This window comes from Coenobita brevimanus, chromosome 26 (assembly GCF_032717465.1).
Source record: "Coenobita brevimanus isolate Jiangsu-jjx chromosome 26, ASM3271746v2, whole genome shotgun sequence".
Classification (NCBI taxonomy): Eukaryota; Metazoa; Arthropoda; class Malacostraca; order Decapoda; family Coenobitidae; genus Coenobita; species Coenobita brevimanus.
This window is the reverse complement of record NC_136979.1, coordinates 42,016,056-42,030,213: the sequence shown is the minus strand read 5'-3', so window position 1 is coordinate 42,030,213 and position 14,158 is coordinate 42,016,056. Positions and strand designations below refer to the sequence as shown.

The window sequence follows — 14,158 nt, the reverse complement described above, 5'->3', positions numbered from 1 at the left end:
TATATATATATATTTAAATATATATATGGTGGTAGGTGGTGGCAACCATCATCCACTCACATGATGTAGTACTGTCTACTTTTTCCTTAGCCTTTATCATTCTTTTTCTGTGCCTGCCCTCCTCTCTTCCTATATCTCTCATCATTCCTGTCACTTTTTATTGCTCTTCTTTCCTTTATAGTGGCTTTACATCGAGTGACAAGCCAAATGGTTTCCTGTAAGCCAAGAAACCATTTACAACGCTGGGTGGTAACCATATAACCAACCCATATGTGCTCCCTATGTGTCAACAAGTAGGTTGGTGGAGGGTTAGTGCCCCTCCCCATAAAACCAATAACTCAAAGTCAAATGGCCACCCCTTATGGGATTATGGCATCTGGCAACAGATATATATATATATATATATATATATATATATATATATTGTTACATAGCCTATGATTTCATCATCCTTTGTGTAATTTTAACGCACAGTTGCTGCATGTTTGATCACGAGCGTGTTCTGCCTCAGTCCCCCCCTTCTACCGTTATAGTAGAGTAAGTCGACATCTCTGTTATACTTTGCGGGATTGTCATCTCTTTGTCCCCATGGCTTTCATTTGCGCGTCCTCTTACAAGTTGTATCAGGCTCTGCCGGCCCCTATATAATGAGCTCAGTCTCTGCATCATTGCCACTTAGATCTGCTCCTCATTTTGTTCATATCTCTGTCCTCCCCTGTACAGATATTATTATTGTGAGTGCTCAAGAAATCTCCAAACATCTAGCAGCTGTGTGTAATTTGAGTATAACTGTTGTATTTTTTCTTGTACTGTGTAGCATAAGTCTAATTTGTGGGCCTGGTGAAGTTTTTGTAATTCATGTATGGATCTTTATGTCAGTCATTTTTGATGATAGTTTGTATCTGTAATTATTTATCTGGCATTCACTGAGTATTATCTGGTATCTCATTTTATCAGGGCTGACTTAGATAAATTTACTCTTGCTAATTTTGTGTTAATAGAGGCTATTGCAGTTAACCATATATTTAACCTGTTTATTTGCCATTACATTATCCTTATGAGTCCTGAATGTTTTGTTGTTAGTTTAAGCATTAAACTTTAACTTGTAATTTTACCTAACTCTTTTGTTTTGAACCTGGAACTTTACGGGACAGTAGTGATTTTTAGCATTCTCACTGAAAGTGTACGTTATCTTTCTCTGTTCCGTAACAATATATATATATATATATATATATATATATATACATATATACAGTAAGACCTCACTATAACGGACTAATTGGGGTCCAAGCCATTCCAAAAAAAAGCGAAATTCCGATAAAAGTGACATCTGGACTTCCCCCTGCTAATCCAGACTTTTTCCGATATATCAGACCTTAATCTAGATTGCACCAATGGTTTATAAACTGTTTTCACTAGCATTGCAGTACTTACTCTGTTATACCTTCATTACATTAATCAAATGGTACATTATATATATATATATATATATATATATATACACGGTACTGTACACTGATAAACATGTCTTTTATTTACCTTATTGTGGTGAACATAGCTGAAGTGGTCAGGCAGTCCAGACTGCTTCTGGGTTTAAAGGACATATTCCGATATATAGGAGTTTAGTCCGGTAGCTCCTCGATTCCGATAATAGCTAATTTCGGTCTATTGAAGTCTGTTAAATCGAGGTTTTACTGTACATACAGGGTGTAACGCAATGTATGACAAAAACTTACATCAATGCTCTATCATGTAATTTTGAGTATATTTTGTTCTATAAACATATACTCTCTGCAACCCCAGTTCAGTACCCAGCATTCGGCTGTTTAAGTGTAAATGTTTTGTGGCTTGAATGTGTAATCCGGTGGGAGCTTCGCAGGGTGATGGGAGATGAGTATTATTATCTTATACCGTACTGTACATGAAAATCCCCTATCCTATCAGTACAAATGAGATTTAAGAAGAAACTTTACAAAGTCTATTGATTCTTTAACATCATATCATGCATTCATGCCATTCTTTTGCACAAATCGACTGTAATAAAGGATTAAATTAAAATTTTATGGATTGCAAGGGAGTAGGGAGAGAGGAGAGGCTGGTTTGTTGTTGAAAGTTATGTAATGTTTGGTTTGTAGGATATTGCTACCAGCATTATCATAACACCTGCAGCTCATTCAATGAAAAAGATATTATTGTAAAGAGTGACTAGCATCACTTTAAGTCAGGAGTAATATTATTATTTATTACAATTTCTCTGCTTCAAGTACATGTGGCACCATTTCTTTCATATGATGGTGACGTGAGAATAGTGACGTAAGGTTGCCAATTTAATGACTTTGCAGCTAGACCTATTTTTGCTTCTACCTAGTGGCACTATTCAACATCTGGCAACATGATATCTAGCTACATTCTGGTTATTTTCGTCATTTCAGGTGATATGCTAGAGATTCAATCGTATTTTCTAGTGATATTTTGCACTGTTTACCACCTAGCAACATTCTAGCAAGTTTTCAGGGCTAAACTAGCGAGACTGATGATAAGAACTTGGCAACCCTGCATACACAGTGTCATTTGAACGGGAAGATTTGCAGGCGAGGCACTCACTTTAAATACTATTCTCCATGTTCAGTTGTTCACTGGGTTCAGCTTCACTTGTTCATGAAACAGCATGCCACATATGTACAGCCATGAAGAATATGCAGATACTGTAGTCTATTTTAATGGATTCTGTGATGGTAATACCAGTGCTGCAGCTAGGGAATAGAGGAGATAACCTATGATGCCACATTTACTTGCAGCAGAAAAACTGTAATAAATAACATTCTTCCTGGCTTAAAGTGATGCTAATCTTGCCTTACAATAGTGTTTTTTCAATGAATGAGTTGTAGGTGTTACAATAATGCTGGCAGCAATATCTCACAAACCAAACATTCCATAACTGGCAACAACACACCAGCCTCTCCTCCCTCCCTACTCTCTTGCAATCCATAAAATTTGAATTTAATCCTTAATTACAATCGATTTGTGCAAAAGAATTGCAGGAATGCATGACGATGTTAAAGAATCAATAGACTATGTAAAGTTTCTTCTTACATCTTGTTTGTACTGACAGGATATGGGATTTTCATGTACAGTACAGTATAAGCTAATAATACGTGTCTCCCATCACCCTCCGAAGCTCCCAAACAATGACACATTCAAGCCATGAAACATTTAAACAGCCGAATGCTGGGTACTGAACTGGGGTCGCAGAGAGCATATGTCTATAGAACAAAATATACTCAAAATTACATGATTGATCATTGGGGTAAGTTTTTGTCATACATTGTGTTACACCCTGTATATATATATATATATATATATATATATATATATATATATATATATATATATATATATATATATATATATATGTAGATATATATGTATATATATATACTGTATATGTATATATAAATACATATATACATATATATATATATATATATATATATATATATATATAATAAATATATATATGTGTGTGTGTGTGTATATTTGTTTTTTATGTGTCCGACTCTGGGCATAGGCTTCACAGCCTGCTGTCAAGGCCCAGTAGTCCTCCTACATATCAAACACCTCAGCACGTCACCATTTTGGCGCTAAAACCCACCTTCCTCATTTAATACTTGCTAAGGCTGTCTCATACAGGACTGGTGTATTGGTATCAGTGGGGGTATTCTTGCGACATGTCGGCAAGTCTTCTGGTAGATCAGTAAAGTCTGATTTTTTTGAAATTCAAATCCTTAAACTGTTCCCTGCCCCAGCTGGGATTTGAACCTGGGTCCACTAAGACTGCAGGCCACCTCTCTACCGATTGAGCCACTGCCTACATACATGTATATATATATATATATATATATATATATATATATATATATATATAGATATATATATATATATATATATATATATATATATATATATATATATATATATATACATATCTATATCTATATACAGTATATACAGTAATCCCCGTACTTTCTGGACACCCCACTTACCGGACATTGTGGGCCTGGACCTTCGGACCCCAAAAAGGGCCAAAAAAAGAAAAAATCCCCCCAAAATCCAAATTTTTTCCCATCTGTAATTTGAAATTGCCGCGAGGTGCCGGACAGCTGTTACACTAAGGACTCTTCACCCCTTCCTTCCTCCCCCCACCCATCTCAGGGTTGCCATTTGGTATTTTTCATTACCAAATGTGGGCTAGTTTGGGAATGAAAAATTTGTTTGGTAATGAATCAGAATAATGCATTACCAAACGGATTTTTCACATGTATGAGGATACACAGGATGGAGATGGTGGATTATTTGCTCTCTCTGATTAATCTCCTAACCTACATAGCGTGAAAATAATCAACATGCAGTTAATTATAAGAATGTTTCATTCATTCATTGCCAGACGCCATGTATCCCAGACGGGGTGGCCAAGGGCTTAGAGTTAATTGTTTTACAGGGAGGGGCACTAATCCTCCACCAACCCCACTTGACACGTAGGGAATACATGTATTTCCACTTGTATATATAAGTAGTGAAGAATAAATGCTAGCTTTACGAACTTGGTAATGAAAAGTTAAATTTGGTAATGAAAATTGAGGAGTTTGGTAATATGGCCGTTGCGATCTGGCAACTCTGTTTCCCCGTCACCAACACTTCAACAGTTACTGCCTAACTTTGATCACGAGTAGATGCTTATCACAATGGAAGCCACACGTGCTCATTTTTTTGTGAATAAACAGTGAATAAACTGCAATACCTCACCACTAGACCACACAGGAATTTACAGTGTTGTGCAGTATTAAGAAATTAGAATTTAGAGTGCAAAGGATTAACTGTGGAGTGCAAATGGGTGGTTGAAACTGGCATGGTGCAGTTAAGAAGAATGTGCAGTGTTGAACAATTATAACAAAGAATTAAGTGCAGCACAACACTGGAGTATTGTACGTGCTTCAAGAGCATTTTCACCACTGCCAAATCCTTAGAAAAGGCGGCCACAAATGTGCTGTAAGTATCCTGGCTGAGGTACAGTCACTTCTAATTCCTCATTCTTTGGTTCCTTTTCATTTATTTCACACATTATGTCCATTATTGGTGTGAATAGGGTCTTCTTCATCATCATCATCATCATCATCATGAAGACCCTATTCACACCAATAATGGACATAATGCGTGAAATAAATGAAAAGGAACCAAGGGTCTTAAATAGGTTTAAATAGGTGCTATGCATGTCCGGTAGGGAGTTATTTAGGTAGCTTTCAAAGTTAGGCTGGGTTAGGGTCCTTAAGTACCAGTCCAGGAGCCAGGGGCCCACTTTCCGGACAGGACCACTTTCTGGACATGCCTTTGGCTCTATTACATCGGATAGTAGAGGGATTACTGTATATATATTTATATACACAGTATATTATATAAACAGTAATACCTCGATATACGATACCCCTAGATGCGATACCCCGGCTTAACGATAAGAGTAGAAATACCACCATTCATTGCCTAACAATGGCTAACCCCGGTTTAACAATTTTTTTTTTTCTTTTTAACAATTTTGATGATATCTTAGATTAAAATTGTGTTTAGGTTGATTTATAAACTGTTTTTAGACTTAAAGTGTTTTAACTATAGGTGGGGTGAACATTGTAATTTTGGGTACAGATTACTAGGCATGATTTTTTTCCAGACTTATATTTGACAATTTTCAGATTTCATTTGTTGGTTTTAGTGAGTTATTTACAGGTGTTAGGCTTTGGTTAACTTCTTTTACAGCTTTTAGGCCATTCAGATTGGCTTTACACTTGTTTTTGGACTCATTTGGGTGGGTTTAGGACTCGGCTGATGGGTAAATCCAAGGCTCAAAACACATCCCTATATTTCACATGTTAAATCTACCCCAAGATACAATACCCTGCCTAACAATGGGTTTTTACTTAACCAACTGCATCATTAACCCCTTAACCGCGGGGCGTCACTTTCGTGACGCTTGGGAGCAAGGGATCATACCGCGGGGCGTCGCTTTTGTGATTCTGTGTTATTTTGAATTCACCCGGGCTTCCAAGTGGGGGCTTGTATCATCTATCAGTACTGCCAATGTCCAACACTAGTCAGCACTCCTAATCTCATCTGTACTCCCATCCATTGTTGACAATTTAGCCATTTCTCCTCGTTCTTGACTCCCCTCCCTACCCCCCCTCCATTACACTATCCTCTCACCTGCCCGGCCGTGCTACGCTAAGTAAATCTTCCCTGGAATTTTTCACTGATTTCATCCATTGAAATAAGCCCTATGCCCTATTCTTATACCAAATAATATATACAAGAAAGAAATAAGGTAAGTGAGAGTGCCATACACCTGGAATTGGCTAATTATCACCTGACAACACCTCACGTGCACTCGTTTGCTAATTTTCGATGTTTTTTCCCCCTTGAAATATGCCATATAATCTATTTTCGTAATAAATATACATATAAGGAGGGAAGGGAGAAGCCTAAGTGATATTTACATTCACCTGGAACTACCTAATTTATAATGTATTGTCTAGATTTCCTGTCAATCATTTCAGTGAAATACATAGCTGTTTCAAGAGCTACGTTGGTAGTACTGAATAACCCCTAAGTAGGCCTCAACCCGGGCCGGCCCTCCTTTATCAGTTCTCTCTCATCTTCCGAAGAGGAGGTACGGCTCATCCTTTTGCTGACTTCAGGGCCTTTTTTCACCCCCATGCAAAGGGCCCTGTGACCTTTACCCCCTACTAAACCTCGTGTGGAAAGAGGTAAAGGGCTGACAATTGATAAAAGAGTGACTACGATCTTTCTATTGAGTAAAACAGTGCAAGTGGAATTGTAAATAATGTGTAAATAATGTGTAAACAGCAAGTGAAAGTAATGAATGTAAATATACGTGAACAATGGAAAATAGTTTTATAAGTTACTTCAAGTGACAGTGCATAACACAGCGTAAATAAAATAGAAATGTAAATAACGTAAATAAAATAGAGAACGTAAATAGAAATGTAAATGAGTAGGCCTAGTGTTATAAGAATACGAGTATATACCCTAGGAGTAATGAAAGTGAATGTTTCACTATAGCATGTCTGAATACTATGAGTTATGAGAGTGAAGATGAAAGTGACATTCACTCTCAATGCTGGTATACAGGACAAGAAAGTGAATGCTACGTATTTACTGAAAGAAACTGAATCCCTACAGTGACAATAAACTAATACTACTGAAGGAAACTTATGGATAAAGACTGCAGATATATATAAGTGTTATATAGTAATAGAAATATAAAGTGTGAGGGGTTTTATGAATAATAAATGACAGAGTACCAAGAGCAAACTAGCGCAAGTGCAGCGGTCAGACGCGCTCATAATTTTCATTGCTTTCACAGTGTTTTTTTTTTTTTTTGAGTATGGATCCCAAACTACTTGAAAATCATAGAGTAGTGTTTATAGTGTTAATATCTGGCTGTGGTAATCATATTACGGGTTGTCGGGAAGTGTAAAGTGGAGACTTCGTTACCCAACTTCAGAGGTCTCCACAAGTCCTACGGTAACTGACGAAGGCTCAACAAACATTCCAGGAGAAAGCTGAAGGTATGTGCCATAAGCATATATAATTTTAATATTCTAGGACTAATAACTGATTTTTGGCAAATATTTTTTGAGAGTCTGTCGGAGCCCGAATAACCTCGCGGCACACGCAAAACATCGGTAAACATGCCCGCGGTGTAGGGGTTAAACCAGGGTGTACCTATATACATAAATACATACATACACACACACAGGTTGCCGACAGAGATGGAGCTCTTCCTGGATCGTGGAGAAATAATCGCAAAATCAGTGACGAAAAGAAGACCAGCCTATTCGTGATCATGTTAATGAGTATGTGAGTGGTGGTTCCATTGGACAGTAAAAAAAAAAAAAAAAAATGCGGTTTTGGTCACAAAAAGAACAAGATATAGTGAAAATAGAAAGTCTCCATATGGCTGAATCATGGCGGAAAGGGACAGTGCAATGTTAACAAGTGGCGAGAGAGAGTTCGAGGGCCTCTCTGAAGAGGATGTAGGAAATGGAAGTATTAAGTTGAACCAAACAAGAATAGCAGGTGTTGAGAAAACAGAGGGGAGGAATGTCCAGGAGATAAAAAAGGTATGGGCAGTAATTAAAGAGTTACAGGAACGGACCATAAAGCATGAAAACGAGATCAAAAGTTTAAGGAATAAAATGAAAAAAATTTGTACACGCAGTGACGAACAAGAAAGGGAAGTTACTGAATTAAAAGTGAGCAATGAATCAGCCTCTAATGAAATAAATTAGCTTAAGAGGGAGAATAAGAGGTTAGAAGAAGAAAGGGACAGGATGAAAAACAAACTAGATGAGTATGAATCCAAATCAAGAATACAGTATGAGCACATTAAAGAAATCAAGGAGCAACATAAGGGGTGGAAGAAAATTCAGGAAGGAAATGTAAATTTGAAAGAGATTATAGAACAACAAAGCAAGGAAAAAGTGGAGAGGGAAGTGGTTAGGGTGCTGAGAAGTAGAGAATCTTTAGTTTGGGATGTAGCAGATAAGAAAAAATGTGTAATACAGTATATATATATATATATATATATATATATATATATATATAGAGCCTCTGTGATACAGTGGTAAAGTGTGCGTTCTCGTATACTGAAGAACGAGGTATGCGCCCTGCCAGAGTAATAAACTTTGGGAGCGTTCTTCCAGCCATGTACTGCTTTGGCGGACATAAGGGGTGCTGTGGTTGAACCAGTGTCGCATACTATAAAGTATGCTTGCACCCAGTCAGCTTATGTGGGCCAATTACACTTGGTTCATAGACTACACAAACATCCAAAGTCACTCCAGCACTACAGTTACACTTACAAGCACTTCTCACCCTACATACAATCTCTATCAGACTGCCTAAGCCACTTGGCAGAGACACATAGGCTGTATTGTCCTTACTTCGGTTGGGATAGGCTGGTCCTGCAGTGGACACCCAAACGGCTGATGAGATGAGATGAGATGAGATGAGATAGATAGATGGATATATATATATATATATATATATATATACATACAGTAATCCCTCAACTATCCGATGTAACAGATGCAAAGGCATGTCCGGAAAGTGGTCCTGTCCGGAAAGTGGGCCCCTGGCTCCTGGACTGGTACTTAAGGACCCTAACCCAGCCTAACTTTGAAAGCCACCTAAATAACTACCTACCGGACATGTATAGCACCTATTTAAATCTATTTAAGACCCTATTCACACCAATAATGGACATAAAGCATGAAATAAATGAAAAGGAACCAAAGAATGAAGAATTAGAAGTGACTGTACCTCAGCCAGGGAACTTACAGCATGTCTAAGGCTGCCTTTTCTACGGATTTGGCAGTGGTGAAAATGCTCTTGAAGCACGTACAGTACTCCAGTGTTGTGCTGCACTTAATTCTTTGCACTGTGAGTTATAATTGTTTAACACTGCACATTGTTCCTAACTGCATCACAGCAGTTTCAACCGCCAGTTTCGACTGCCAATTTGCAGTCCACAGTTGATCCTTTGCACTCCAAGTTCTAATTTCTTAACACTGCACAACACTGTAAATTCCCGTGTGGTCTAGTGATGAGGTATTGCAGTTTATTCACAAAAAATGAGCACATGTGGCTTCCACTGCGATAAGCATCTACTCACCATCGAAGTTAGGCAGTAACTGTTGATGACGGGGAAACAGAGTTGCCAGATCACAACGGCCACATTACCAAACTCCTCAATTTTCATTACTAAATTTAACTTTTCATTACCAAACTCGTAAAGCTAGCATTTATTCTTCACTAATTATATATACAAGAGGAAATACATGTAATCACTCTCCTTATAATTAAAAGCATGTTGATTATTTTCATTATATGTAGGCTAGGAGATTAATCAGAGAGAGCAACCAATCCACCATCTCCATCCTGTGTATCCTCATACATGTGAAAAATCCGTTTGGTAATGCATTATTCTGATTCATTACCAAACGAATTTTTCACAGCCAAATTGGCCCACATCTGGTAATGAAAAATACCAAACGGCAATCCTGAGAGGGGAGGGGGGAGGGGGGAGGAAGGAAGGGGTGAAGGGGCCATGGTGTAAACCAACTGTTCGGCGATTTGCGGCAATTTCAAATTAAGGGTGGGAAAAAATTTGGATTTTGGGGGGATTTTTTTCTTTTTTTTTGGCCATTTTTGAGTTCCTAAGGTCCAGGCCCAGAATGTCCAGTAATTGGGTGTCTGGAAAATGGGCATCAGGAAAGTACAGGGATTACTGTATGTATATACAGTTTGTGTGTGTGTATATATATATATATATATATATATATATATATATATATATATATGTACACTCAACCCTCGGTTATCACTCCCAATTGGTCCTGCTATGGCTGTGCTATAGCTGAAACCGTGATAGCCGAATTGAAGAACTTATGGAAATAATTCTAATTGGTGCCATGACCTCAATCTTTACCCCTAAGATACCCATTTTGTACCACATATTAACATACAATAGTCCAAAAATGAGCATGTTTTATGATGTGATCATGATTCTTATAAATACCCCTCACAGTTGATTCACTGTTGTTATATTTCTTCCCCACACTTCGCTTGGTCTCTCCATCGTCTAAGTTTCACATTTCCAGTTTATCTGCATAACTTAAGTTCTTCCTTTTCTTTATTTCCCTGCCAGGTGCCACAGCATTATGTTGGGTGATGGTAGTAGGACAGGGAGGGGGTACGTTGGCCATGGTCATATCATAAAAAAGGTTATTATTCTCGCTGTCACTGTTCACGGTCTGAGGGTGCGCACTTGAATGGTTTGGCGGGCAGGAGACTCGGTCGGACGGCCAATCAGCGCTTGGCTGGCGCTGACGTCACACGACCAATCACGGAGTGAAGCTTTTGTTGGCTGGGCGGAGCACCAGAGCCCGGCCTTCTTGAAAATTTTGAGCATTTCCGGTGCGCGATAGCGGGCATTTAGTGCATGATAAAGGTATTTGGGTAGTTTTTTACATAGGCGTGATAGCGAGATACGCTATAGCGGAACCCGTGATAGCCAAGGGTTGAGTGTATATATATATATATATATACACACACACATTTAAATACAGCTAAACACCTCCTTCCTTAAATGTATTCACTGGTAATTGAGTAATTATGTACAGTACACTTGTTTTTTTTCAATCTGGTATCTACTCTTCTACCTGATGACTATTACACTTTGCTACAGTTCCAACTAAGCAGCAGGGAAGTCACATCAACATCATTTAAAAAAGGTGTAAATTTACCATTAATTGGTATGAGTAATGGCTAATTACTGTTAGCAAAGGGTTTAGGGCATGCTAGTAAAATAAAGCAAGATTAAAGTGGCTGCAAGAAATGTGAGACTCCTCCAGACAGACATAAGTGAGATGAAAGTGTAGGCAAGTATTGTCACAGGGACTGACAAGTCCCCACAGTCTGGTAGTTTCATCAATAATGGCTGAAAGGTCAAAGCTGAGAAATACAAGGGAGTAACCAAGACCTGAATTTTTTATGACATTTATGGAATATTAACAATGGTTATATGTGACCAGTCTGCATCCTACTTTACAAAGTCAGTAATAATACAAAGGTCAGACCTATGCTGTCATAATTATTATCTGTTTTAAACATTACTGGAGAAAATGGGAGCTTGTGCACATTTTTGAACTCTAAGTTTTAAAGACTTAAATCTAGGTGATATCCTTTTTAGTTTATTCTTGCTGCTACCAGATGATTTTATTAAACTTAGGAAAGGCCTCTCCTAATTGAGGGGCTTATTAAGGCTATATGTAACCCATCCAGTTTAGACAGCTTATCCTAAACTCAATAAAATATTGCAAGAACAAAACTGAAAAAGACATCCCTGGTTTCAGTGGGTTAACCTCTTGAATCTATTTCTTTTTTTAATACTCTTGCTATCTTCAGTTGATTTTATCCAGATTTTGAGAGGAACTCTGAAATCAAGGGGTTAGGTAAAGTCCCTATGAATTCCTTGACTAGTAGGGGACTCTTTTTAAGCTACATAAAACTATAATGGAAGCAAGAATAGAATTATAAATACAGTACGTCACTGGATGGAATGGGTCTGTATTGTGGCCGTAAGTCCAAGAATAAGCCAGTTACCTGTTTGAGGGACTGGGGAACACCTGACAATGGGGTTGCCAGTGTAGCCTGGGGGGCAGGAGCACTGAGGGGCATGTTGAACAGCCCTGCAGTCAGCATCTAAACCACAGGCCTCCGTCATGACACATGGGTTCATGCAGTGGCCGGAGAAACAGGCCTCATCAAGTGGGCAGTCGCCATGGCTCTCGCACCCTGAGTCTGTGTGTATGTCAGTGGTGCCCTCAGAACTCAGACTTGCTCAAACTTACATCCACTCTGCCATCAAGACAACCCTTATCTTGGACAGGGCTTAGCTCTGTGGGGCAACTCTGGGGTTGATAGCTTTGTCTGTCTGGTCTGGTACTAGGTCTTAATTTCTCAGATTCAAAGTAGAGTAGTCAGTCCTGAAGTTTAAAGCAGTGTCACTGTGTGCAGAGTAAACAGTGCTAGATATTTAACTGTACAAAACAGCACTAGTAAGGAATTAACAAATAACTGAGAAAATGATAAGTGCATGGTTTGGGTCACTAATCAGTTTTTGTCTGTTCAATAGACTCAAAGTACTGTACAGTAGACTTATTACTGATGCTGCACTTTCAACAGGATAAGAAGCATCATATATTGTACACCAACTTTTCAAAGGCTGGCATAAGATAAACAGTAAACCCTCAATGCTGAGTTAACTGGGGGGAAGAGTGACGATGAGGCCAAAACAGTAGTTTGATACAGCCAATGTTTGGTGAGGGGACTCTGTCAAATCCAGGTTCAATACTGTATACATTAAATCTTGTTCAGTGGACACCTAACAAAATTATGCATGTTCACAGCTTTATTTAAATTTTGTGTGGGTTTATACTAAGTACTCTGATACAAGATAAACAAACATATTCAATATTTTCAATCAGTAATAGACAAAAAAACAAGGAAAAGGGCATAAAGAATTTTTTTTTTTCCTTTCATTTAGTCAGGCAGCCATTTCCTTTTCTTATATTGACCCAAGGTTCAATATGCAAGTATAATAGCGTTATCCACCATAGTAATGGTGGTTGATAGTGTTGAAATTTGGTTTAATGAAGTCGCATATAGTGAGGGTTTACATTACTTAAAAACATCTTGAGATTTCATCCCATGTTACCACGAAAAATGAAAAAATGCGATGCTGAAAACAGTAATATACTCTTCCTAGTCAGCCACAAATGACTACTGTAGTCTCTTCTAGTCTCAGTGGATGCTTGTGTGTTCTCAAAGAAGAGTCTCAGCCGAGATGAGGCACACAATTTCATTTCTCATGTCACGGTACAACATTGAAAATACAAAACGGCCTTTCATGAGACATATGAATGGCTGCTTGTGATTAAGAAACACAATACAACCTTGCATGAGAAATTCAATGACTCCCCTCACAGCCCAGCAAAAATCTTAAACAGTCATGTCATTATTCAGTAATGTTAAGATGGTTAAATTTCATTAGCAGGATTAAATGCTTTCAACCCATTTACAAGTGGGACACAAGTGAATGAAGCAATGAACATTACATATGACTGTAACTGTAAAGGTTTAGTAATATGAAACAGTAGATAAAGTACAGAAATGGCCAAATAACAAAAGCTACAAGCACAGGCACATTTGGCACACATATTAACCCCTTCAACCCTACAACATCATTCATGCTCTATACTTGCTATCTACAGATGACTTCATTCAGCACAGGAATAACTACCAAATTGAAAAGGTCAGATACAGCATTCATTTATCCCTTCAATACAAGATGTCTCTACTAAGCTCAACAAAAATAATCTAAAAGTAGCATGAACATATTACAGCACTTAAAGATGTCACTGGATTCAGTGAGTTTAGGAACATGACCATATGCCCAAATCAGCCTGTGATCACATACAAAAAACAAGCCTACAGTAATGGAATCTCTACTGCAAGGTATGCCAAA

The 14,158-nt window shown here is 38.1% G+C and overlaps 1 protein-coding gene across 1 annotated transcript in view; it reads right to left on the bottom strand.

Annotated features, from left to right (window-relative positions):
• dpy (fibrillin-like protein dumpy) overlaps positions 1 to 14,158 on the bottom strand; it is a 442,341-nt gene that overhangs the window by 190,846 nt on the left and 237,337 nt on the right. The window contains 1 exon segment of the mRNA XM_080267992.1: positions 12,235 to 12,432. Within this exon segment, the coding sequence (XP_080124118.1) occupies positions 12,235 to 12,432 (198 nt within the window).